At 40.1% G+C, this 26,071-nt stretch overlaps 1 protein-coding gene across 1 annotated transcript in view; it reads left to right on the top strand.

The window, feature by feature from the left end:
* Positions 1 to 26,071, top strand: part of LOC134331899 (inactive N-acetylated-alpha-linked acidic dipeptidase-like protein 2) — a 196,366-nt gene that overhangs the window by 36,226 nt on the left and 134,069 nt on the right. The window contains exons 2-4 of the mRNA XM_063013437.1: positions 6,385 to 6,643; positions 13,106 to 13,225; positions 19,110 to 19,260. Of these exons, the coding sequence (XP_062869507.1) occupies positions 6,385 to 6,643; positions 13,106 to 13,225; positions 19,110 to 19,260 (530 nt within the window). The remainder of the gene's footprint in view (positions 1 to 6,384; positions 6,644 to 13,105; positions 13,226 to 19,109; positions 19,261 to 26,071) is intronic.

Below are 26,071 nucleotides of genomic sequence, written 5' to 3'. Positions count from 1 at the left end.
ATCCATTAAAAGAACTTTAAAATGCACACTGTGAAAAAAAAATGTTTCATATTTCTTGTTTCCAAACAGTTAACAAATAAAATGATACACTTTGAATTAAATCTTTCATTATTGTTCGATGTGTGAAGCTGAAGGTCAGCGAGGTTGGACATTTTTTTTTCTCTAGCTTAATATGCTCTCAAACTCTGCTGGGAAAAGTAAAGGCTGAGCATGTTCATATGGAGGAAGCCTTATTGCTGTTTTTCTGTTGGTATTATCATCTATAATAGCATTCCGCATCAGTTCAATAGCCACTCAGACAGCTTCTGTTAAACAGGATAGTCCCTGCCTTAGCTTTCACTGGCGACCACCTTTACCAAGAAAAAAAAATACACCTGCCAATCAACTCCACTCCATTGCATTTAAATAACTGGCTAAAATGACAACATGAACTGTAACACATTTTCCCTTTAACTTCACAGTACCAAGAGGAAGAAATCATCACTCTCAAACTTCCACCAATCGACACCAAACCCCTCATAAACGAATACAACAATATATGGCAACTCGAATGGAACACACAAACAAGCAATAAACTATATAACATGCAGCCCAATGTCAGGAACAAACAAGAAAAACACTATGGACAGCGAATAGTAGAAAAAGGCCATTCCAGACTGACACACCAACACCTAACACATAGAGACGACTCCACACTTTACGAATACTGAATACTGTCAGACATCCATCACCACAAAACGTATCCTAAATAAATACCAAAATTATAACAAATTGCCGTCATCAAAGTGCGAATATGAGACGAATATGCATTTGTGTGAAAAAGCTGTCAAATTTACTCCGAAAGTGTCCACATACTATGTCTAGCTAGTTGTACAGAATGTTACAGGAACACTAAACTTCTTAATTATTCTTCTCATAATTTCCCTCCACTAATACAATTCCTCGCTTTTTTTTCTTCTTCTCTAATCTAGTCGTATCCAATTACCCTAATTGCGTTACGCTTCACCTCTACCAGTACAATCCTCCACTGCTGACTGAGGAGCTTCGCAACTGACACACGCCCCCTTCAAAACATGTGCAGTACCGACTTCTTTTCACCGGCATAAGGCGAGTTCATATGCGGATCAGCCTTGTGCACTGAGAGCCACACCCCAATTAGCATTATTCCCCAACTCTGTGCAGGCGCCATCAGTCAGCCAGCAGAGGTCGTAATTGCATCAGTTATTGGAACCCTGGTCCGGCTCATCCCACCCTGTGAACAACAGCCAATCTTTGTCCAGCCAGATTCACTTGTTGCTTTAATACAATAAGTTAGGTTAAGTTTTGTTCATGTTAAGCATTGTTCATACTTGTTGAGTCGCTTTTACCACGTCATGTGAAACAGTTCGTCTTATTCGAGGCACTTTGAAATAGACAGCAGCAAACTGGGTCAAAGTTCAATCAAGTGAATTTTGAGTCCAGCGGCAAGCACAAAAATCGTAAGCACAATGTGGCCACTTCATAGGAAACGGCACAGCAGGCGCAAAAACGGTTTTCTTATGTGAATGTGCCCTAACAGTACCAGGATTTCTTTAAGACTTTTGTTAAGCATTAAAGCGTTTGACACAAGGCAGTACAAAGTCTTTAAAATATTCAGTCTAATCAATTCATGAATGCCTCAAGACAGGTTTACTAGTGGGGTTTATTTTCTTTTCTTTCTTTCTCTCTCATCACAAATAGAGAGATGCTTTAGAGAGATATCTATATCTGCCCCAGCAACAGATGGCACAAAAAAACTGTGCCATCCCGGAAAACTCTGGTTTGTTTTGGCCCATCGGCAGCCATTAGACTGAGCTTGTGCGACAGTGGTGGTTTTTCTCCAGGCCCAGAAGTGGGTATTCATCATCATGGCAAGCTGTTGAGAGCGTTACCCCGCGGTATGGGCATCAGCTCTGCCAGTTCTGCTTTCTGTCTGTATACAGTGCCATCAGCTCTACTGGCCTTGTCTCTGAGGCATTCCTGACTTTGACGAAGTAATTATGACTGTGCCACATGTTTTTATAATGAAATATCTGTTATGTGTAAGAAAACAGATTGTTGAGAATAGCATTTGCATAGTTCTAAACCCTATGGCCAAAAGTATGTGGACAACCCTTCTGATTATTGAGTTAAATACCAGTCAGTCATACCTAATACTAACAAGTGAAGAACATCAGTTACATAAAATGAATTATGATGAAATTAACACAAAATGAACTGCCAACTTTGTGGCAACAGTTTGGGGAAGACTTTTTTTCCTTAGCCATCAACACTGCCCTGTGTACAAAGTAAGTTCCATAAAGACACGGTTTGACAAGTTTGCTGTAAAGGAACTCCAATAGCCTGCACTTAGTCCTGACCTCAGCCTTATTGAACAACATTGGGATGAATTGTAATGCTTTTGAAACCTTAAGTGTGTGCCAGGCTTTTGCGTCCAACATCAAGGTCTGACCACACATGACCCCCACAGAGCAGGTATTATTTAGGTGGTGGATGATTCTCAGCACTGCACTGACACTGACATGGTGGTGGTGTGTTAGTGTGTGTTGTGTGCTGGTATAAGTGGATCAGACACAGCAGCGCTGCTGGAGTTTTTAAATACCGTGTCCACTCACTGTCCACTCCTACCTAGTTGGTCCACCTTGTAGATGTAAAGTCAGAGACAATCGCTCATCTATTGCTGCTGTTTGAGTTGGTCATCTTCTAGACCTTCATCAGTGGTCACAGGACGCTGCCCACGGGGCGCTGTTGGCTGGATATTTTTGGTTGATGGACTATTCTCAGTCCAGCAGTGACAGTGAGGTGTTCAAAAACTCCAGCAGTGCTGCTGTGTCTGATCCACTCATACCAGCACAACACACACTAACACACCACCACCATGTCAGTGTCACTGCAGTGCTGAGAATGATCCACCACCCAAATAATACCTGCTCTGTGGTGGTCCTGTGGGGGTCCTGACCATTGAAGAACAGCATGAATGGGGGCTAACAAAGCATGCAGAGGAAAAGATGGACTACAGTCAGTAATTGTAGAATTTTTTTTTTTTTAATGCCATAAGCAAAAAAAAATTGGTTGAGCGTGTAGCCACTGATGCACCACTGCTTTCACATCATCACATGAAAATCTTCTTCCCCTTAAAGCTTCTTTGAACATCTACATACATCTACATACTTACACATAATTCTGTAAATACTCATAAATAATGTATTTACTATTGAATAATTGATGAAGTTTTATTCCCTGATGTTCAGCATTTGTATTGAGTAATAAAAATGCACAGAAATACGATGGAATTTATCGATGGCCTCCATCGTGTTGGCAGCAGGAAAAGCATTTCCAGTCTGTTTGATTGAAATGTTTTGAAGGTTGCTGGATTTCTGTCATGTCTGGGGTTTTATTGTACTGAAGTAAAAACAGCACAATGTCCTTGTGAATTATAGGAAGTATAATAAAAAGCTGAATGCAAAATGCTAACAGCAAATGTTCTTTTCTGCAGTGACTTTTTATGGTTGTTTTTTTTGTGCTATTGTATAGAATACCTTTTATTCAAATAAAAATGCATTATGTGTACTGAGGATCATAAAGCATGTGTAATGAATGGATGAATGAATGAATGCACTCTGATGTATAAAAAAGATAATACAGTAATAAAATGCAGATACAATATCAGGTAATTTTACAATTTTTAAGTAATTAGCTTCTTTATGTTATGTTTACTGTGCATTATCATGTTGCTTTTGATAGTACTACTATTATGTACCACCAAATAATGTGCACATTTAACCATGGTCGTGATAAACATACTGTTCTAAACCTATACGCATTTATTAAAGTTTGCCCCCACCCCCTTTTTATTTATTTATTTATTTATTGGTGCAAAGGACATGCCCGTATATATTCAAATATGCTTAAATGCCCCCCCCCCCTCCATATACTGATGTAAGAATTATTAATAATACATACATTCCTCTCATTAGCTTTGCGTAATGTTATAATCTGTCAGTTTAGAATAGCAGGACCCCCCACCATCACCCTGTGCCCATAGATTCAGTTCCTCAAATATTCAATTCATAGCTACGGCCTTGATTCCACAGATGTTCAATAAGGTTGAAGTTAGGGTTCTGTGCAGTCTGCAGAAATTCCTTCACACCACACACATTATGTGTCTTGCTGGAACAGAAAAGGGCCTTCCCCAAACTTTTTGCACAAAATTAAAAGCAACTATATACTTTTTAGTAGTGGGTAGCAATGAGGACCTGAACTTTTTTTGGCCATATAGTGCAAGGATTTTAAACCCAGGGTGGCGACCCACCTAAGGGCCGAAAAAAATGGGTTGCAGAGTAAAATAATAATAATGAAATACATTTTTAGACAAACACCCCCTTGTGGAGGCTTTTGGTTACATCTTGTATAAAGAGAGTAAGATGCATTGTGTTGCCTGGGTTGCGTCAAAAATAATGGACAAATTGTGGGTGGCTTGAAAAATAGTTTGAAAAACCCTGTTGTAGTGTAATGAGCAATTTTACAAGCTTATGTCAGGCATTGTTAGATGTCATTTACACTTTATAATGATCTCTAAACATATTTACATTGTTTTATGGGCACATGATTCGTAGCTGGAGTGCAGGAGTGTTTTTTTTTAAGGGAAAAGTTTTACCCCAGTTATGACAGTCATGTAATTGTAAGTAAATAAATGGTTGTAATTTGGTGCTCATCAATAACTATATACATTGATGTGCTTTTTTTCCTATCTGCCATTGTTAACCTCAGTGCTTTGTGCCACACCTGCATTGGTACTTTTCAGCAATTGCGTACCAGTGTTAAAGCAAATTAGTGGGTAAAGCTGTCACTTAGCTGTCCTAGAATAACAGAATGAGTCTTTATACTCTAAAAAACACAAAACTACAAAAATAAGTCGATAATTACAGACTTCCTTGTAGGTTGTCATAATATATGTAAAGAACTGACATGCCATGCTGGCACATCTTCATCTCCCTGTAATGTAAAACTCTGTAATGTAAAACTCTGTAATGTAAAACTCTGTAATGTAAAATCATTCTTCTCCCGCTCTCATTTATAAAACACTGCATCCGTTGGTCTGAGGACTAATGCTTCAGAGTACAATGATATTTATCATCACGTTAACTAAAGCTCATCTGAAGTCTAATGACGCAGGTCTGTGTTAAGTCCCAGACTCCTTGCTATGACTCATAAGTGCTGTCTGGATCATTAAAGGCGTCTAACTCTTTGAGAAATGCCAATGTTAACACAGTCAACAGCGTACTAATTACTCTAACGATGATGAGCCTTGTGCGTAATTATCTGGGTTTTGTTGACTTGTCATTGAGACTGCTATTAATATGATAGACACCTGTATCGTTTACAGTTTTATCTACAGTGGTCTGAGAAAGTAAACGCACCCTTTCTGATTCTTTACTTGTCAGACTAAATCATTTTAGATAGGAGAAATGCCAGAGTCCTGCAAAATGACCTTCAGAAAGCTACCAAACTGTCAGAAATAGACTCAGTGAACGGTTTAGCGGTGGGGCAGTCATGGTCTGGAGATGCATATTCTTGGACTTTTACACAAACCTTCACTTGATAGCTATTGATACCCTGGCTGCTGTTAGGTACCGGGATAAAATCCTCAGAGCATCTGTCAGACATTACGCTGATGCAGTGGGCCATGGGTTCCTCCTGGTGCAGGACAATGCCCGGCCTCATGTGGCCAGAATGTGTAGGCCGTCCTGGATGATGAAGGCATTGACACCATTGACTGGCCCTGAATCCAACTGAGAATCTCGATGACATTATGAAACAGTGCACCCGATGCTGCCAAGTAGTGCCACAGACTGTTTAAGAGATCAATGATGCCCTGATCGAGGTCTGAGAGGAGATCACCCAAAACACAATCAACCGTCTCATCCCAAGCATGTCTAGACATTGTCTGGAGTGCGTACAGTTATGTGTGGGCCTTAGTGGGTTGATGATTTTATTTTCATTGACTGTCATGTCAAAACATGTAAACAAAAGTTATGGTAACTAGTTTGTTGTAGTTTGAGGTTAGCCAATCTACTGTCAGGGGTAGCAAGTGCCATCCTGGCAACCATGGTGTAGTTTCTGATGATCTGAAGTATGACTAAAGTTTGGGGTGTTACCAAGGTACAAAAAACTGAAAAATATGGATGGACTCAGGGTGATTAATCAGTGTAAAGTACTGCCAGTGCCATCTTTGTCACTAAAATCTTGGTTGTTTAGTGGTTCCCAGGAAAGTCAATTAGATATCAAGGAGATCTTACTGCTACCATGACCTCCCCACTTTTTCTGATCTGTATAAACATTTTTGATTCTTTATCTCTCCCACAGAAATTTTGACTCCCTGTCTGAGCTCAGCGTGGAGGACCGAGCAAACCACATTGTCCAGTACTGGAAAGATATTGGCTTAAAGACTGTCCAGCTGATCAATTACACTGTCCTCGTCGGTTCACCTGGACCCTCCCCAAACACTATTACTGATATGACCGATGAGAAGTGTTACCTGCCCAGTGGAGGAGACTGTAACACCAAGCTTAATGGAGACGATGGGTTTGCCTTTGCAGCCTACTCAGCTGGAGGAAGTCTAAAGGTATAAATATGTATTGCACACAGGGCTACGTGACACATACACTACAGAGCCAAAATTATGTAGACACCTGACCACACACGTAAACACCCATATCTAAAACAAGATATACATCCTTTTAAGAACCTCTGGGTCTTTATGCATCAGTGCACCCAACACTGCCAAGTACTGCCGACTGTCCAGGAGCTCATTGATGCCCTGATCCCGGTCTGGGAGGAGATCCCACCATCAGTAGCATGCCCAGTCAGGAGTGCATATGTTCGTGGGAATTTGTGCCCTCCCAGTTAAAAAAAAGAGCAGTTTTGTGGTCAAGCACTGGACATCCACCATACCGAAGTCATTAAAACATGACCTTGCTTTGCTCACAAGGTCACAGTCATGCTTTGTTGCCACAAAGTTGGATGCACATAATTCATGTTATACAATTGATTGCATACTCAATAATTAGGAAGTGTGTCCACATACTTTTGGTCATATAGTGTGCATGAACCTACTTATTCCACAGGCAACAGCTGTCATATTGACTCTTATCAGTGTTGATGTCAGGCTTACATCAAGGTCAGTTGACAGATTTTTGATGATATAAGGTTTTTGTGTGACACTTTACAGACTGACGTACCTCAGAACATCTTGACAGCTGATATTGTAGCTTAGTGATGTGACGTGGCTTGAAGAAACTTGCAGTATAACACGTGTTTTATTGATCATTACACTGTAAGACTGTGGTAGTGATCTTGAATGAGAAAGCCTGACTTTAAATCACTGTTGCAGTTCATTTAAAGTGTTCAGTGTGGTTAAGGCCAGTGCTCCATCCAGGACAGAGTCTCTCCACAAAACCAAACCTCCAAAAAAATCTAACTCTCTCGATTTCTTGTTCCTATGATCTTCAATCTGTTGCCCAAAAATCATCTGAATGGGCCATCTATAAGGACATCTTAATTTTTAGATGCCTATATACACCAATCAGCCATAACATTAAAACCACCTGCTTGTTTCTACACATATTGTCCATTTTATCAGCTCCACTTACCATATAGAAGAACTTTGTAGTTCCACAATTACTGACTGTAGTCCATCTGTTTCTCTGTGTACTTTGTTAGCCCTTGTTCATGCTGTTCTTCAATGGTCAGGACTCTCCCAGGACCACTACAGAGCAGGTATTATTTGGGTGGTGGATCATTTTCAGCACTGCAGTGACACTGACATGGTGGTGGTGTGTTAGTGTGTGTTGTACTGGTATGAGTGGATCAGACACAGAAATGCTGCTGGAGTTTTTAAACACCTCACTGTCACTGCTGGACTGAGAATAGTCTACAGACCAAAAACATCCAGCCAACAGCGCCCCGTGGGCAGAGTCCTGTGACCACCGATGAAGGTCTAGAAGATGACCAACTCAAACAACAATAAGCAATAGATGAGCGATCGTCTCTGACTTTACATCTACAAGGTGGACCAATTAGGTAGGAGTGTCTAATAGAGTGGACAGTGAGTGGACACGGTATTTAAAAACTCCAGCAGCGCTGCTGTGTCTAATCTACTCATACCAGCACAACACACACTAACACACCACCACCATGTCAGTGTCACTGCAGTGCTGAGAATGATCCACCACCTAAATAATACCTGCTCTGTAGTGGTCCTGTGGGGGTCCTGACCATTGAAGAACAGGGTGAAAGCAGGCTAAAAAAGTATGCAGAGAAACAGATGGACTACAGTCAGTAATTGTAGAACTACAAAGTGCTTCTATTTGGTAAGTGGAGCTGATAAATGGACAGTGAGTGTAGAAACAAGGAGGTGGTTTTAATGTTATGGCTGATCGGTGTATGGGGCAATAGACGTGTTGTCACTGCAAATGTCTTTTTGCATCCTAGCACGTGGTGGAGTTTAAATTCTAACCTCATGCCTGAAAGTGCTTTTATCATTGTTTTGTGTAATATATTATTTTATATTATTATAATTAATATCTTACACTGTCTGACACTGAGCACAGCCAGTAACACCAGAAAGCAAAGCAACATCAAGCGACTTCATTTATTTTAAAGAAAAAAAAAATTACAGAAAAAATGCAACAACATAAGAATAAAAAAGTAAAAATAGTGCCTAATAAAATTTAAAATTTAGTAAGAACAAGTATTAAGGTCAAAATAAAACTTGAAAAGCAGTATTGTGCATGATATTAAAAGTCTCATTTCTGTGCATTATTTGAAAAAAGTAATATTGCATATAATATAATATTGGAAAGTATATTGCACATGATATTGATGTGATTCTCAGTGTCCATTATTTCAGCTGTCCTATTTACAGAAGGGGGGGAGGAGGTGTACAGACTGATACCTTCTGGTAGAAATGAAATCCTGTGACGTTCTGTAGTGCGCCTCGGCAGGTAGTCTCAGTCCACGACTGTAGGTGCCTTGATGTGACCCATTGCTCTGACCCAGTCGTCTAGCCATCACAATTTGGCCCTTTGTTAAACTTGCTGAAATCCTCACGCTCGTCCATTTTTCCTGCTTTTAACATCAACTTTGAGGATAAAATGTTCAATTGCTGCCTAATATATCCCACCTATTAACAGATGCCATGATGAAGAGATAATCAGTGTTATTCACTTCACCTGTCAGTGGTCATAATGTTATGCCTGGTCAGTGTATGAATTTAAAAGTATGTATTTCAATCACGAAGCAAGAACAGTTGCAGAAATCGTTGTGATCCCAAGACTAGCATGACAGACGATTTACTTTAGGCGTATGTAAACGTTTGACTTCATCTCTAACTAGAGGAGAGATTACCTGGCAACACTGATTAATGTACGTGAGCTCACAGCTGCCTTTATTTTAAACGAGGATGAACTCGTGCAGGGGTCAGTGAGACATTAGGAGTGTAGTTATGGTGCTCGCTTGGGCCAAAGTGTCTCCTGGGTAATCAGTTTCGATGAGCTTTATCCTTGGCTCTCTTTCTTCCCACAGCAGATTAGCAACGATCGAGTCCTGACACAATGCAATTACTGGTTTTAATTTCAAAAGGAGAGCGGACGCTTGGCCAGCTAAGCTTTACTTTTATGCGCTTTTAAATTGGATTTAGCTTTTTTGATACGGACCAGCGTCTTTTGAGAACGTAATAGTTTGCTTACTTCATTCACTGGGTTTTATTTTAGCCTGATTTTGCATGTTATTTAGCTATTGTTTCCACTAAACCAGCCTCTAAATCCATCCGCTGCTGTGTTAAAGGATGAGAGCGATTCTGACTCTGGTTGGGTTTATTTGAGATAAATGTTCTTTAGTGAATGGGGTTTGTGCCAGAACATCCTCCTGGAGTCTGTAGAAGAATGGAGCTTACTGCAGGCATTATCCATTTACATTTGGTTAGTAGATCAGCCAGAGACCCAGAAGAATCTCATTAACTCCACTTTACCAAAGTGCAATTGTTCTTTTTACTCCACTATTAATCAGCGTGAATACCTGAAGCTATGCTTGTTAACTGATCTAATTTATATATTTGCTTGTAGCTCACGTTGGTGCTACTACACACAACCTGTGGTGGTTTTGTGACTCTCATCAGAACATATGTAGACTTTGTAAAAATGTATACTGTATACACTGATCAGCCATAAGATTGAAACCACCTTCTTGTTTCTACACTCACTGTCCATTTTATCAGCTCCACTTACCATATAGAAGCACTTTGTAGTTCTACAATTACTGACTGTAGTCCATCTGTTTCTCTGCATGCTTTGTTAGCCCCCTTTCACCCTGTTCTTCAATGGTCAGGACCCCCACAGGACCACTCCAGAGTAGGTATTATTTAGGTGGTGGATCATTCTCAGCACTGCAGTGACACTGACATGGTGGTGGTGTGTTAGTGTGTGTTGTGCTGGTATGAGTGGATCAGACACAGCAGCACGGATGGAGTTTTTAAACACCTCACTTTCACTGCTGGACTGAGAATAGTTTATCAACCCAAAATTTCCAGCCAACAGCACCCCGTGGGCGGCGTCCTGTGACCACTGATGAAGGTCTAGAAGATGAGCGACTCAAACAGCAACAAAAGATGAGCGATCGTCTCTGACTTTACATGTACAAGGTGCACCAATTAGGTAGGAGTGTCTAATAGAGTGGACAGTGAGTGGACACGGTATTTAAAAACTCCAGCAGCGCTGCTGTGTCTGATTCTCTCATACCAGCACAACACACACTAACACACCACCACCATGTCAGTGTCACTGCAGTGCTTAGAATGATCCACCACTTAAATAATACCTGCTCCTGACCATTGAAGAACAGGGTGAAAGCAGGCTTAGTGTGTAAAGAAACAGATGGACTACAGTCAGTAATTGTAGAACTACAAAGTGCTTCTATATGGTAAGTGGAGCTGATAAAATGGACAGTGAGTGTAGAAACAAGGAGGTGGTTTTAATGTTATGGCTGATCAGTGTATATCTACCTCTTTTACAATAATAAATAATTAAATACTGACCAGTGCAGCTTCACTAGTATTTGTAAAATAACGCTCACTTGTTAGTTGTTCTGTTCTATTCTCGCTCTCAAACATAAAAGCATGAATTTATTTTTCTCTCTTCAGTGAAAAGCGTCGAAGTGTTTTGGAGATGAACGGTTCGCTGTTATGCATGCCCTCGTTAACTTCATTACCTTAATGACAGCTTCTCAGCGCACATCTCATCGTTTTCTAATTTATCCGCCTCTAGCATAGAGCCAGACAGAACGCTTGTATGATGCCAGCGCTGACGCGTGTGATAAATCTCCCATTTCTGCCGCGCTGAAGTCCTGCCAAACCAAACGAGATGCACTTTTCTCTCTGGAATTGCATTTAATTTGCTGCTGGGCCTACTGACAAATAAATTGAGGACGGATAATGCATTGGCATCGGAGACTCCAGGCCCTAACTAGCATCCTACTTTTGCTACCCTGTTACTTCTTTACAATTATTTATTTATTTATTTATAAACAGAATGTAACTACATTATGTCCTCAGTTATATTTTATATTTTTGGCCCACTTAAGACATTTGTAATTTTGAAGTGGTTATCCACTATTATTATTATTATTATTATTATTATTGTTATTGTTATTGTTATTGTTGTGGTTTTGTTGTTGTTATTATTATTATATTATTATTATTATCATCATGATCAATAAGCATCATTATTATTATTATTATTATTTATTATTGTTTATTATTATTATTATTATTATTATATTAATATTATTATGTTATTATTGTAATTATTATTATTATTATTGTTATTATTATATTATTTTTATTATTATTGTCATCATCATGATCAATCAGCATAATTATTATTGTTATTATTGTTATTGTTATTATTATTATTTAATTTTTTAACAGTGGAATAATTAAAGAAGGGTCAAATAAAATTAGATTAGCATATAATAGATGCAGGTTTTATTTATGTAATTAATAATGTATCAAAAACAACCTTATTATATTATCTCCCATTAAAGTTTTTGGACATGGATTCATTCCTCACTTTTTAGGCAGCCTGGTATGTACTAGATGGGACATGCTTGTACCCTGGTTTTCTGCCACCTTCAAAAACAACCCCTATGTAAATTGGCTGATCTTTTGGCCTCTAAGTATGAGTGAGTGAGTAAAGGTGTAAGTGTGTGTTGCCCTGTGATGATTGGTGCTTAATCTAAGGTGTATTCTTGCTTTGCACCAGTTTTGGGTGGCACCAGTTCCACGGCAACTATAACCAGAATGAAGCAGTTAATAAAAGAATGTTGTTAGACAGCTGTAGCGTTCCTCTGTCACCTCACTGTGTGATAGTAAAGCATAATTGGTTACACTAAAGAACATATTTTCACTGCTCCAGAGTCCAAAGCTTGGCTGCTTTACCTTAGTCCAGACGATGATTGTGATTGGGCATAATGGTTTTCAGTCAAAATCCCAAGTTCTTGTGTTGACAGTACTTCCACAGGCAGTTTGTATCCCAGTAGTGAAAGTTAAAAAAAGAAGTATTACTTAATTAGCTTAATTAATTCATCTTCTTGTAAGTTATAACAGCCACCACTCCTCAGGTACGGCTTTCCACAGCATTTTAAAGCATGTGCCTGGAAATTTCAACCCTTTTAAAGAACGGAAAAAGGATTTGTAAGGTCAGGCACTGCTGTTGGATGGATGGGCCTGATTTGGATTCATCCCAGAGGTGTTCAGTGAAGTTAAAGTCAGGGTTCTGTTCCGGCTTGCAGTCTGCTCGGAGTTCACCAAACTACGTCTTTATACACCGTGCTTTGTGCGCTGTCATGCTGAAACGAAAGAGCCTTTCCCAAACTGTTTACACAAAGTCTGAAGCACATTTATTTTGAATAGTTGATTTCTCAGAGCTGTTAGCGATGAGTGTAGCTGAAATTAGTGAATGTGATCATTAGGATCGGCGTTTATGTATTTCTATCATGTTTCTAACCCTTGTGAATCTGTTTTGTTTCTAAGGCAGAAGTGGTGGACGTGCAGTACGGAAGCTCAGAAAATTTGAGACGGATCAGAACTGAGATGAATGTGACCAATAAAATAGCTTTGCTGAAACTAGGACCCACACCCTTACTGTACACAGTATGTAAAAACATTTCTCTCTTCAATTAGTGTTAGGGGGGTTTATTTACAGTATTTTATTTTATTTTATTATAAGTATTTTCAAAAGAGCAAGGGAGGAATGGTGAATACCCAGTTACAGTGGTCAGAGGTGGGATGAGCCACAAGCCTCCGACAGGTTGTTGGTTGGCCAAGACTCATTGATGCCAGAAGACATGAAGGCTTTATGTTAGTTTGTTTATTGGGATTTTAACGTCATCTTTTACACTCTTTGGTTACATTCATGACAGGAACGGTAGTTACTCATTACACAGTAATGTTACAAAGTTCTTCAGTTTACAAGTTTATATCGAACACAGTCTTGGACAATTTAGTGTCTCCAATTCACTTCACTTGCACGTCTTTGGACTGTGGGAGGAAACCGGAGCACCCGGAGGAAACCCACACAGACACGAGGAGAACATGCAAACTCCACACAGAAAGGACCCAAACCAACCCACCTGGGTATCGAACCCAGGACCTTCTTGCTGTGAGGCGACAGTGCTATCCACAGAGCCACTGTGCCGCCCCACGAAGGCTTTAACATCCGGTACATTGAATTAAATTACAAATAATTTTAATACTAGCAATGAATTGAATGTATAACAACACATTGTGTCAAACCCTTCTGTGTGTGGGGCTACGAAGTCGCAGACCAGTTGAAGTACCCATGCCAACTCCAGTCCATTGAAAAAAGCATTAACTATGGGCACGCAGGCCTTGAAATTTTACATCAGAGCAATTGATGAAAACTGTTTTTTATCATCCTAGCCAGTATGTGTAAATTGTTTACCCACAGAAGAGAGGGCATCATAATGCACTGTAGTTGTAGTTGCTTTTTTAAAAAGCTTGTTTGTTTCATACATCAAAAAGGCATTTATTGTTATCTGCAGACCACAGCATCCCATCTCTAGCATTGTGAAACTTGTAATAGGACATCACATACCTGTCAAAAGACTCGTAAGTGTACTGATTTAACCCAGGGTGCAGTCTGGACCCGAAAGTCAACCACAGGCCAGTGTTTTAGTTCCACCTGTAAACAGTGTCCATATGGATTTAATATGGTGTACTACTTATTCACTGAGGGGCGGCACAGTGGCTCGGTGGGTATCACTGTCGCCTCACAGCAAGAAGGTCCTGGGTTCGATCCCCAGGTGGGGCGGGCCGGGTCCTTTCTGTGTGGAGTTTGCGTGTTCTCCCCGTGTCTGCGTGGGTTTCCTCCGGGAGCTCCGGTTTCCTCTCACAGTCCAAAAACATGCAGTCAGGTTAATTGGAGACACTGAATTGCCCTATAGGTGAATGGGTGTGTGTATATGTGTGTGTCTGCGATGGACTGGCGCCCCGTCCAGGGTGTTACTGTGTGCCTTGCGCCCGTAGGAAACCTACACAGAAACGGGGAGAACATGCAAACTCCACACAGCTCTACCTGGAGATAGAACCCAGGACCTTCTTGCTGTGAGGCAACAGTGCCTCAATCGGAAAACACAAATCTTTGTAAAATAAATAAATGATGTAAAAGCTACACAGACATACACCGACCAGGCATAACATTATGAGGATGGTCAGAGCATCTCCAAAACTGCAGCTTGTGGGGTGTTACCAGACTGCAGTGGTCAGTATCTATCAACAGTGGTCCAAGGAAGGAACAGTGGTAAACCGGCGACAGGGTCATGGGCTGCCAAGACTCATTGATGCATGTGGGGAGTGAAGGCTGACCCGTGTGGTCCGATCCAACAGAAGTTTAATGTTGGTTTCTTATAGAAAGGTGTCAGAATACTCAGTGCATCATCACAGTTGCAGGGCTGTTTTGGCAACAAAAGGGGGACCAACACAATATTAGGAATGTGGTCATAATGTTATGCCTCATCGGTGTATGCTGTATAATATCCATTATGTTTGTGTTAAGTTCACAGATGCTAGTCATTCAATCTCAAGGAACTTGAAAGGATTTGCAATGAAGAATGGAATAAATTACACAAATCCAGGCGTAAAAAGCTTTCAGAGACGTATTGAAACAAACATGCAGATATAATTGCTGCCAGTGGGGCGGCTACATGCTGAAAGCATGTTTTCACTCTGTCATTATGGGTAACTTTGTGTAGGTTGATGGTAGGAATGACATCTGTATCCATTCAAAATTACATTCACAACACAGTAAAGTGTGTAAAAGGTCAAAGGGTCTGACTACTTTCTGAATCCCTGGTGTATCTTCACTGTTTAAACGTAGCTATTATTCCTGAATAGAGAAGGAAATATTGACCTTCTGATGTTTTTGCTTCTGCTTTAAATTCCATCCTTGCACGAGGTCCTCGCGGGCAGCATTTGTTCAGGAGGGTTATTGATTTTCTTTAAAATAAGTGCTTAGTCCTATAGTCCATGTGGATCAAGATTTTTAACTGCTCCTCTTTAAATGATCAGTTGCAAAATGATGATACTTATCAGCTCTTATAACCAAGTAAACCGGATAGAGCAAAACAACCTTTGATGTAGAAGCAAACAGAGAAACATCACAATTTATTTATGATTTTTGTATATACTTTATATCTAATTAATTCATCGCCCCAAACTAGGATTTTTTTAATCGATCTTATAGTGCATTAACACTTCAGAAGAGACTTTTGTTTTCAATAGAGAGATAGCTGAAGTCAAACCTTACACACACTTAACTCAAACACTTGTAATAGATATTTTATTTCCCTTTTAAAATGTTAATGATTTCTGCAACTACCCGGTGACACTGTCCACAGTCAAGCAAGCTTAACCTTGGTATAGGGTTGGAAGCTCCCACACAAAAGCCAAATCAGCAACTTAAAGCTCAACTTGGCTAACAAAGCACAATCAGTGTTCATAATAATGCAATTGTCCCTTTTAGCGAATCCAATTGCCTGATTGCGTCATGCTTCCTCTCCACCAATGCCGATCCCCACTCTGATTAAGGAGAACAAAGCTAACCCACGCCCCCTCCGACAGGTGGGTAGCAGCCGTATGCATTTTGTCACCTACACTTTGATTAGTGTGATCAGAACAGCACTGTGTATGGAGAGACACACCCTGATCTGCGCACTCTTTTCCCGTCTCTGTGCAGGCGCCATCAATCAGCCAGCAGAGGCCGTAATTGCATTAGTTATGAGAGAGACCCCATCCGGCTTTAATATCCCGCCCCTATCTGAACAACAGGCCAATCGTTGCTCATGTGGCCGCTAAGCCCAACTGGCAGGCAGAGCTGAGACTCGATGCGATGTATTCGATATATAAGATCCCAGCTCTGGTGTTCCAGCGTGAGCGTGGTGCCACCTGAGCGGAATATGCGAAGCTTGTTTGACTGTGCGCAATGTTGCATGCTGCATTGCAGCCAGTGTTGGGCCCCTGAGCAAGGCCTTTAACCCCCTGGGCTCCAGGCGCACCACATGATGACACCTCACCTTATTTTAAAACCATTGCTTTTCACATGGAGGTGCCCTCTTCCCTCTGCAGCTATAACAGCCTCCACTCTTTTGAGAATGCTTTTCACACGATTTTGAAGCATCATATAAATGTTTATATCCCATTTACATGTACAGCCTACAGCCTGAAAATGCAGTAGTACAACAATCATGCTTAGAAAATATTTCTTCATTTTGATGATGCTTTCTTTTATACCAATTTATAAAAAACAACATATGGACAATTGGAAGATTCTTCATGTTGGGGTAACAGTATGTCAGCGCTGTAATGTGTGTCAGGAAATGTCAAGTCCTTTGTGTTCATTGTTCCTCTTATATTTTTCTTTGAATAACAAGGTGTTAACACTTAACATACGGTTCACAGGGCCATGAACGGGACCGCTGTTTTCTGTTGCTTACAGCAGCCACAAAGCACTCACACGGTCCTCATTATTATCAGTAATCCTGCCTCGGTGATTTTCAAAACGGATTCCATTTATCTTTATCCCTGAGAGAAAGGTCATTTTCATCTCTTTATACAGATGCAAGATGCCAAGGGTCTTTTATGCTACATCCCCCAATGGCATGTGCGTCCTTGTACCGAATGTCCTCACAGCATTATCCGGAGACGAACGCGCTACTGTTGGAACTTGATGATGTGCTAATGCGCCTCAGCCGATCCATTAATCTCTGCCTGTGGGATTATGTACTAGATGCTCAGGTGCCTTTAAAGTCACCCCAAACTTGTTTTGATTACAAAATGTTTTTGTTTTCTTTCCCACGATGAATAATGAATCGACTTACCTGGCAGTTTAAAATTCCTACACGTTTACCCTATCAATAAATCCAGACTTTATGAATATGTAAATTGGAAATGCCCCCATCCTAGACATGCCTAATCACCTGCAAGCCCTCTAAAAAAAGAAAAAAAAGAGTAGGAAAAAAAGTATCTGTCCTGTTTTTACACGTTAACATTATTGGATCTGATGCTTTAGACGCCTGTGATGTTATCTTAAAATAAGCTGAGCTCACGTGCCTTCAAGCTAAATTTGTTAACCTGGAGGTATGTAGCTTGATAAACTCAAGTTTAATGTTAATTCTAATATTATGTCTAATGTCTAATATTATGTCTAATGTCTAATATTAATTCATTAGTAATTAATTAATTTAAAAAAATATATTTTCTTTATGCATTTTCTCCCCTATTTCTCCCTTTTAGCTCGTCCAATTGCCCAATTGTGTCATGTTTCCTCTCCACCAATGCTGATCCCTGTTCTGATTGAGGAGAAGAAAGCTAAACCACGCCCCCTCCGACGCGTGGGCAGCAGCCGCATGCATTTTATCACCTACACTTTGACGAGTGCAGTGCAGCTCAGCGTTGTGTACGGAGAGACACACCCTGAGAGCACTCTTTTCTCATCTCTGTGCAGGCACCATCAATCAGCCAGAGGTCATAATTGCACCAGTCATGAGAGAGAGAGACCCCATCCGGCTTAGTCCCGACCATCTGAACAACAGGCCAATCGTTGTTCATGTGGCCGCTCAGCCTTAGCCGGCACGATACGATGTATTCGAGATCCCAGCTCTGGTTCCAGCGTGTGTTTTTACTGCTGCGCCACCTGAGCGGCCCCAATAATGAATTAATTTAAGGGTCTCAGCGGTTCCACTGGGCAACACTAGGCACAAAGCATGAAAACCCTGAACAGGGTGCCAATCCATCACTTCAACCATAACACCTCCCTCCCCTCCAGTTATAACCAGTTATGTTTGTGTACATGCCTGACAGGCCGATAGCACCCTTAAGAGTTGAACCTGGATCTCAGCGATGGTGGGCTAGTGTAAAAGAGCGCTGCGCCGCTATGTGTTATTTATACCACAATATTCTTCAAATTCCAAAATGCTTCAATACATTTTAGAAATTAATTTACTATATATATATATATATATATATATATATATATATATATATATATATAATATTTTTTAAAAGCATTATTTACATTTTAAAGCCATTCATCAGTCCATCCTGCCTCATGACAGACCACCATTGTTTGAAGTAGACTTTTCCTGTATGTGTGCTCACTCATTGTTGAGGTTTTACAGAGTTATACATGCAGCAGGGTGCATGTGTGTGTGTGTGTGTGTGTGTGTATGTGTGTGTAAAATATACAGCCTGAAGGCTAGCACTTTTCTCAAGTGGCTTGCTTTGCCAGGCTAAACTGTTCTGCTTACCCACCAACACAGCAGAAACATGCTCTCCATCCCTCTGTACCCAAAAACTTTTCACTCCAGTTCACTCACATTTATAAACATTTGGATTCTGACAGCAGCCTGATGCACATTTTCTTGACATGACAACCAAACCGCTGCATGTTGAAGCTCCTCGTCAGGTTAATGAGCAGTGGGTACAGTCAAGCTAGAAATTTCTGACCTTGTCTCAACAGCTTTCTCGTATTGCTGAAATGGGCTTTGGTGGCGCTCTTCTCTATGTGGATCCTTGTGACGTACCTGAGGATCAGCAGATCTGGAGAAAAATATTTGGGGTGTCTTTAAACCCAGGAGGTGATCCTAGCACTCTGGGCTACCCCAGCACAGGTGAGTTCTTGTTAAAGCCTTAACTCAGGTTATTATTATTGCTGTAATTGTTGGCATTAATAGACTCATTAATAGATTAATAGACTTGAACGTCTAATTCAGGTGGAGTCCTACAAGAAATAGAACTATCTGATTAAAAGAGGGTAAGTAGGGAGTAGGAAATAAAAAATAATACACTAACAGTGTCTAACACTAACAGTATGGGAAAAAAGAGACAACAATGTGACACTTGGTTTGTTTTCCACTGTTTATCTTGAAGTCTAAAGATCTGGGATAGAATTAGAATTTCCAGGATTGGAACACCACTTTACAGGATCAGTCATTTCCACTCGCTTGTGCACATTCATTTTTTACTAGTTTACAGATTTAGCAATATCCCACGAGTGTCATAACATCCGGTTCTGGAAACATAAGCCAGCCATTAAGTCATAAATAAAAGGATTTTAAGCTTGTGAGTCCCTCCAGATTGGTTTTCCAATGCTGTTTCCGTGCTGAAGTCCCAACGCACTCAATATTTCAGAGCTCGTTTTGCTTTACTCACTTATAAAAAGCTTGTTGATCTGTGATATTGTTGATATGTTAAGGCAGGTTTGTTAGCAGAGAAAATGATTTTGTTTTCCTCATGGCTTTGGTAAGTAGAGGTCAGCTTTTTATTACAGACACACACACTGTATGTCTAAAAGTTTGTGGACACCTCATTATCTTGCTAATCATCACATTCCAAACCCATCGGCATTGATATGAAGTAATCTCCTGTCTTCCGGTAAGACTTTTCAAAGATTTTGGAGTGTGTGTAAGAATTTGTGCCCATTTAGTTAAAAAAAATTATTCTTGAAGAGGAGCACCTGACCTATTAATACTGGATATTTATTGACTTACTATTTTCCTTTGGTCAAATTAGATTTTGTTATATCTCTGGTATTTCTCATTTTGTTGGAGACCCTATTTTGAAACCATGATGAGCCCTTGCTTCCTGTAATGTTGTAATCAGTATTTAAAAACTCCAGCAGCGCTGCTGTGTCTGATCCACTCATACAAGCACAACACACACTAACACACCACCACCATGTCATTGTCACTGCAGTTCTGAGAATCATCCACCACCTAAATAATACCTGCTCTGTGGTGGTCCTGTGGGGGTCTTGATCATTGAAGAACAGGGTGAAAGCAGGCTAAAAAGGTATGTAGAGAAACAGGTGGACTACAGTCAGTAATTGTAGAACTACAAAGTGCTTCTAGATGGTAAGTGGAGCTGATAAAATGGACAGTGAGTGTAGAAACGAGGTGGTTTTAATGTTATGGCTGATCAGTGTATATTGCAAGAGTTATGTGGACACTGATCTTGAGGTTGTTGGACATCCCATATAAAACCAGGGGCCATAAGGAGTCCTTCCATTGTGTTTAAAACTCAATGGATTCCTGTTCCTCTGCTGGTGTAGCCCATTTTCTCTCAAGGTTTATTGTGTTCTGTGTTCTGAGGTGCGTTTTAAATTGCCATATTTAATAATAGTGGTTAGTTGAGTTTCCGTAGCCTCTCTGGTGGCTCTAACCAGTCTAGACTTTCTTCTTTGACCTTTATGATTAACAGGACTTTTTCTGCCTGCAAAGCTGCTATTTAGTGGGTGATTATTTTTTAACATTAATTTGTGTGACATCTAGAGTCTGTTACTGATGAAAATCCATAGAGATGATCAGCTTCAGACACACCCAAACCAGCCTGTCTGGTCACTTTTTTTTTAAGTTAATGTCCTCACTGATTTCACGTGTTGCACAACGAATGCTGTTAGTGTCAACAACCTAAAATTTTACCCCATTATGTACCTATGCTACTTGGTTCTGAAGGTCAGTGTACTGTATTTAACACACATGCCTATGACAGCCGACCTCACCGCTGCCCTGCTGTCCCCAGCGTGCTGCGTACCTGCCGTCACTGGGACGTGTCATTACCGGAATGATGGCACGGACTCACAGAGCCCGGGCACAGCCGAGGCTGCAAACAGATGTCTTAGCAGATGTTCCGTGTCTGTTTCCTCTCCAGCGAAACCCCTGCGTCAGGTATTCAGAAAGAAAGAGAACCCAGTGCACTTAAGGAAAGCTCGCAAGGGAGCATAAATTATTCAGCTGGCTGGAATATTGTCCTTACATTTGTTTTGCATGACAATGAGAGCAAGTTTGAGCAATTCGGGTTTCGGCGGCGAAGGTCAAAGCCATGTCAGATGATTTTCTTTACAAATGATGGTGTGGATTAGACTGGCTGGTGTGGTGTAAATTGGTTAAAGATGAGTTTTTAAGACTCGAGGCATTGCAATTTACATATTAACATATTTACAAAAAAGACAAAGGACTAAAGGAGGAAATTAAAGTAGTCCTTATGTAAAGAATTATTTTTGTTTGAAAATAGTGTTTTTTTTATCATTATAAGCATTTTAGCACTTTACCTGCTACAAAAGACAAGTCCCGATGTTGTACGATTTTAAATGTTAGTACCAGTTTGCATAAAGAGGCACTGCCACAATTCATTGTCCCACTGTTTTATCACTCAAGCTAGAACATTTTAACGACCACATTTCCCAGACACCCTTGCGCTGTATTGTATAGTGTATACAGATTGTGTTTTTTGAACACTTTACAGTATACACCGATCAGCCATAACAGTAAAACCACCTCCTTGTTTCTCCACTCACTGTCCATTTTATCAGCTCCACTTCAGTTCTACAATTACTGACTGTAGTCCATCTGTTCTCTGCATGCTTTGTTAGCCCCCTTTCATGCTGTTCTTCAATGGTCAGGACCCCCACAGGACCACTACAGAGCAGGTATTATTTGGGTGGTGGATTATTCTCAGCACTGCAGTGACACTGACATGGTGGTGGTGTGTTAGTGTGTGTTGTGTTGATATGAGTGAATCAGACACAGCAGCGCTGATGGAGTTTTTAAACACCTCGCTGTCACTGCTGGACTGAGAATAGTCCACCAATCAAAAATATTTATCCAACAGCGCCCCGTGGGCAGCATCCTGTGACCACTGATGAAGGTCTAGAAGATGAGCAACTCAAACAGCAGCAATAGATGAGCGATTGTCTCTGACTTTACATCTACAAGGTGGACCAACTAGGTAGGAGTGTCTAATAGAGTGAACAGTGAGTGGACATGGTATTTAAAAACTCCAGCAGCGCTGCTGTGTCTGATCCCCTCATGCCAGCACAACGCACACTAACACACCACCACCATGTCAGTGTCACTGCAGTGCTGAGAATCATCCACCACCTAAATAATACCTGCTCTGTGGTGGTCCTGTGGGGGTCCTGACCATTGAAGAACAGGGTAATACAGGCTAAAAAGGTATGTAGAGAAACAGATGGACTACAGTCAGTAATTGTAGAACTACAAAGTGCTTCTACAGTATATGGTAACCTGTCACCTGTCTGAGAGTGCGTGTGCTTGTGCTTATCTGCTGTTTTTCTCAGCCAGCATGAATGCTGTGCATAAGATAGACACTCAAGGGGGGATTAGACTTATCTACATTATTTAAAATAAAAGAAGTAGGTAGTCATAAACAGCAGATTTATCGATGATGAATAAAAATAGGCCACGTTTATCAGGACCAGGTGGTAACACGCGTGCTGTTTTCATACCCTTATTTTTTTTCCTCTCATTATTTAATAAACAGTTTATAACAAAGACAGGGCGCTGACGAGTACATGTGCTTCTCCACTTCATGTGGTGCTTTACCCAGTGGCTCCACATCTGTTTTTATGTGTCAGAGAGGTGCCTTCATTTCAGTTTTGCTTTAATTAATGGACAGTCAATACCAGCAGTGCCGGTTGATTTTAATTTGATCTACACAGCATTGTTCTGTTGTTTTGCCTGCTGGCACAGATAAAGTTAAATTAAAGATGTGGCTTTAGAAACATGTTGTTTAGTTCCCTGCTGAATAAAAAATGCTGCTGCTGTCCTACTGAGAACCAGGATGTACTTGGAGAAAGAAGAGATTGTATTTTTCTTAGGACAAAAGTATGTGGACACTTGGACAGAAAAAACATGGACATCAATACAGAGCTGGTCTCCATTCTACTAATCCAGCTTCTTCACTATAACAGTGAAGGCAAAACCTTCTTTTGCAGCATGGGCCGGTTTCATATGAGATATAATTTCACAGACCGGCGGGGGGGGGGTGGGATTTAAAATAGAATAACTATAGAATGGAAAATCAGTGTGAATCCTGAGCTTTTTTCGATGCAACGAGACACTGCTCCCATCTAGTGGTGATTGGAGACAATAACACCCGAAGAGTATTAGAAATTTAACTGCCCTTGTAGCGATCTCTAATTATTTATTCTGTGCGGCCCGGTAATAAATGACCCACGGACCGGACCACTGCTCTATAAGGACGGATTTGTACTAGATATTGAGACGCGACTTTCAATATTTAGTTTAATTCAGCAATGAAGCCTGGTTGTCATTTACTGTTCTAATTGATCTCAAGGGTGCTGGACGTTGGTCAGGATCCTCCACACCAAACTCACCAAACCTTTTCTTTATGATTATTACTCTGTGCTTGGTCCATAGACATGTCGAAACAGGAAAGTATATTGTGTAAATGACAAAATATTGGAAATGGCTATCAATATGCTTTATTTATTTGAAGGACCTAATCAGAAGTATAAACATTTAAACTCTTTATCCAGTGATTTTAATTAAACATAGGTATATAGCACACTCGCAGAAAAAAATAAATAACACATTCGCACAAACATGTACATAAACACGAAATAAACTTGTCTTTAACATCACCAGGTCATGATGCTCCCTGCACCATGCTTCACAGTAAGAATAAGGCTTTGGTGTTTGGTGCCTCTGCACTGCACAACACTGACTCTGAAGTGTTGTTAAACACTGAACAGCAGTGGTTTTCTGTAAATATTTTACTGTTACCTCTGGCTTGTGTTTAACTGAGTAAAACATTCCACATTCTGCTCTAGACTAGCATCAACAGTACTGACTTTCTACCAATTATTGACAGCATGTCATATGGTGCATTGCCGACTTTTATAGTCTATTCCAGATTAATGCATCTTTGCAAATTTTCTTTTAAGGTCCTTTAAAATGATATGGTTGAAAAGCTTAGAGAGATTAGAAAAGGATCAGGACACATTTTTAAGCAATTAATGTGAAATTCAATTTCTAAAAGGTTTTTTTTAAATGTAGGTCAGTGTTTCAGGGCTAATTTAAATTGTGTGATTACATTAACCTTCAAGGCAGGACTTTTGCATTCAGTTTTTTCATCTTCATGTATCAGAGATGGCAGAAATAATGTAAGCAACTGTAAATAATTTTCACATGTTCATTTTAAGCTGCTGGCAGGTGGGTTCATTCACACAGAAATAATTGTATCTCCTGGGTTATTTAACAACCTTGTTAAAGGTAAAATATACTTCTGAAAGATTTTTTTTTTTTTTTATATGAACATATCTATTTAAAGACGCAGTAGCTGTGGGACCCGTGCCGTTACTGCTTTCCAAGAACTCGTCTGTCTCATCTGTCCTTGTACAAGAATCAATTTACAATTTACAATTGGCTCATCTTTCCTATCTTTTTTTTTTTTTTTTTTTTTTTTTTTTTTTTTTTTTTTTTGCATTGTGAAGGTTTTATTATCATTTTTTTTTTTTTTTTTTTTAATCTTTTTTATTGGTTTTTAAAGTTTAACAACATATAAGTCAGACAGCAAATATATTACAAACATGCAAACATTGCAACTATGTAACAAAAAAAATAAAATAAAAAGCACCCACAAAATAATAATAATAAAAGAGAGTTAGAAATATAATTAAGTAATAGATAAATAAAAAATAAATAAATAAATAAATAAAATAAAATAAATAAAGAGTAATAAAAAAATAAGGGGGGGGGGGGGGGGGGGTTAGGAAGTAAGGTTACCCGAGTCCTCTGGAGGAAGCCGTGGAAGGGATTTGAAGAACGCTATAAAGGGAGACCAGCACCTATAAAAGTTGTCTGTTGAACCCCTCAGACTAAACTTTATCTTCTCAAGGTGTAGAAAAAACATAACATCCTTCAGCCAAAGTGAATAAGAAGGGGGGAACTTAGACTTCCAACTAATAAGTATTCGTCTTCTTGCCAACAGGAGAGAGAATGCTATACTATCCAATTCTCGGAAGTTCCATTGGGATATGTCGGAAGGTACGCCAAATATAGCCAATTGAGGGCATTGATTTAACCGTTTATTAAACACTGAAGAGAGGGAGGAGCACACAAAATCCCAAAATGCTCTCAGTTTGTGACATGACCAGAACATATGATAGAGTGTCGCTGGGTCAGCATTGCAACGGGGACAATTGGGTTTTACATCTGGATAAATTTGGGCCAATTTGGCATTACATAAATGAGCTCTGTGTACGACCTTTAATTGCATCAAATTCAGTCTAGGGCAAGAGGATGAGGAATTAATCCTAGCCAGAGCACCCACCCACCAATCATCCTGCAACTCAAAACCCAGCTCCTCCTCCCATTTAGCCTTTGCATCAGAACCCACCGTTATACTCAATGAGAGAATTTTGTTATACAAAGCCGAGATGGCTCCTTTCTCCATATGCAAGGTGAAGAGATCTTCCCAGGGAAGAGATGGAGGACAGTCTGGAAATGTAGGAAAAAGGGCCTCCGCACAGTGACGAACCTGAAGGAAGCGAAACATATCAGTTCTGGGGAGACCAAACTTTATACTTAATGTGTCAAAGCTACAGAATACATTCTCATAAAGATCTCTAAATGTACCAATTCCAGACCGTTCCCAAAC

Source organism: Trichomycterus rosablanca, chromosome 17 (genome assembly GCF_030014385.1).
Source record: "Trichomycterus rosablanca isolate fTriRos1 chromosome 17, fTriRos1.hap1, whole genome shotgun sequence".
Taxonomy (NCBI): Eukaryota; Metazoa; Chordata; class Actinopteri; order Siluriformes; family Trichomycteridae; genus Trichomycterus; species Trichomycterus rosablanca.
The sequence above is the reverse complement of the archived record's forward strand: the minus strand, read 5'-3'. Positions and strand labels throughout refer to the sequence as shown.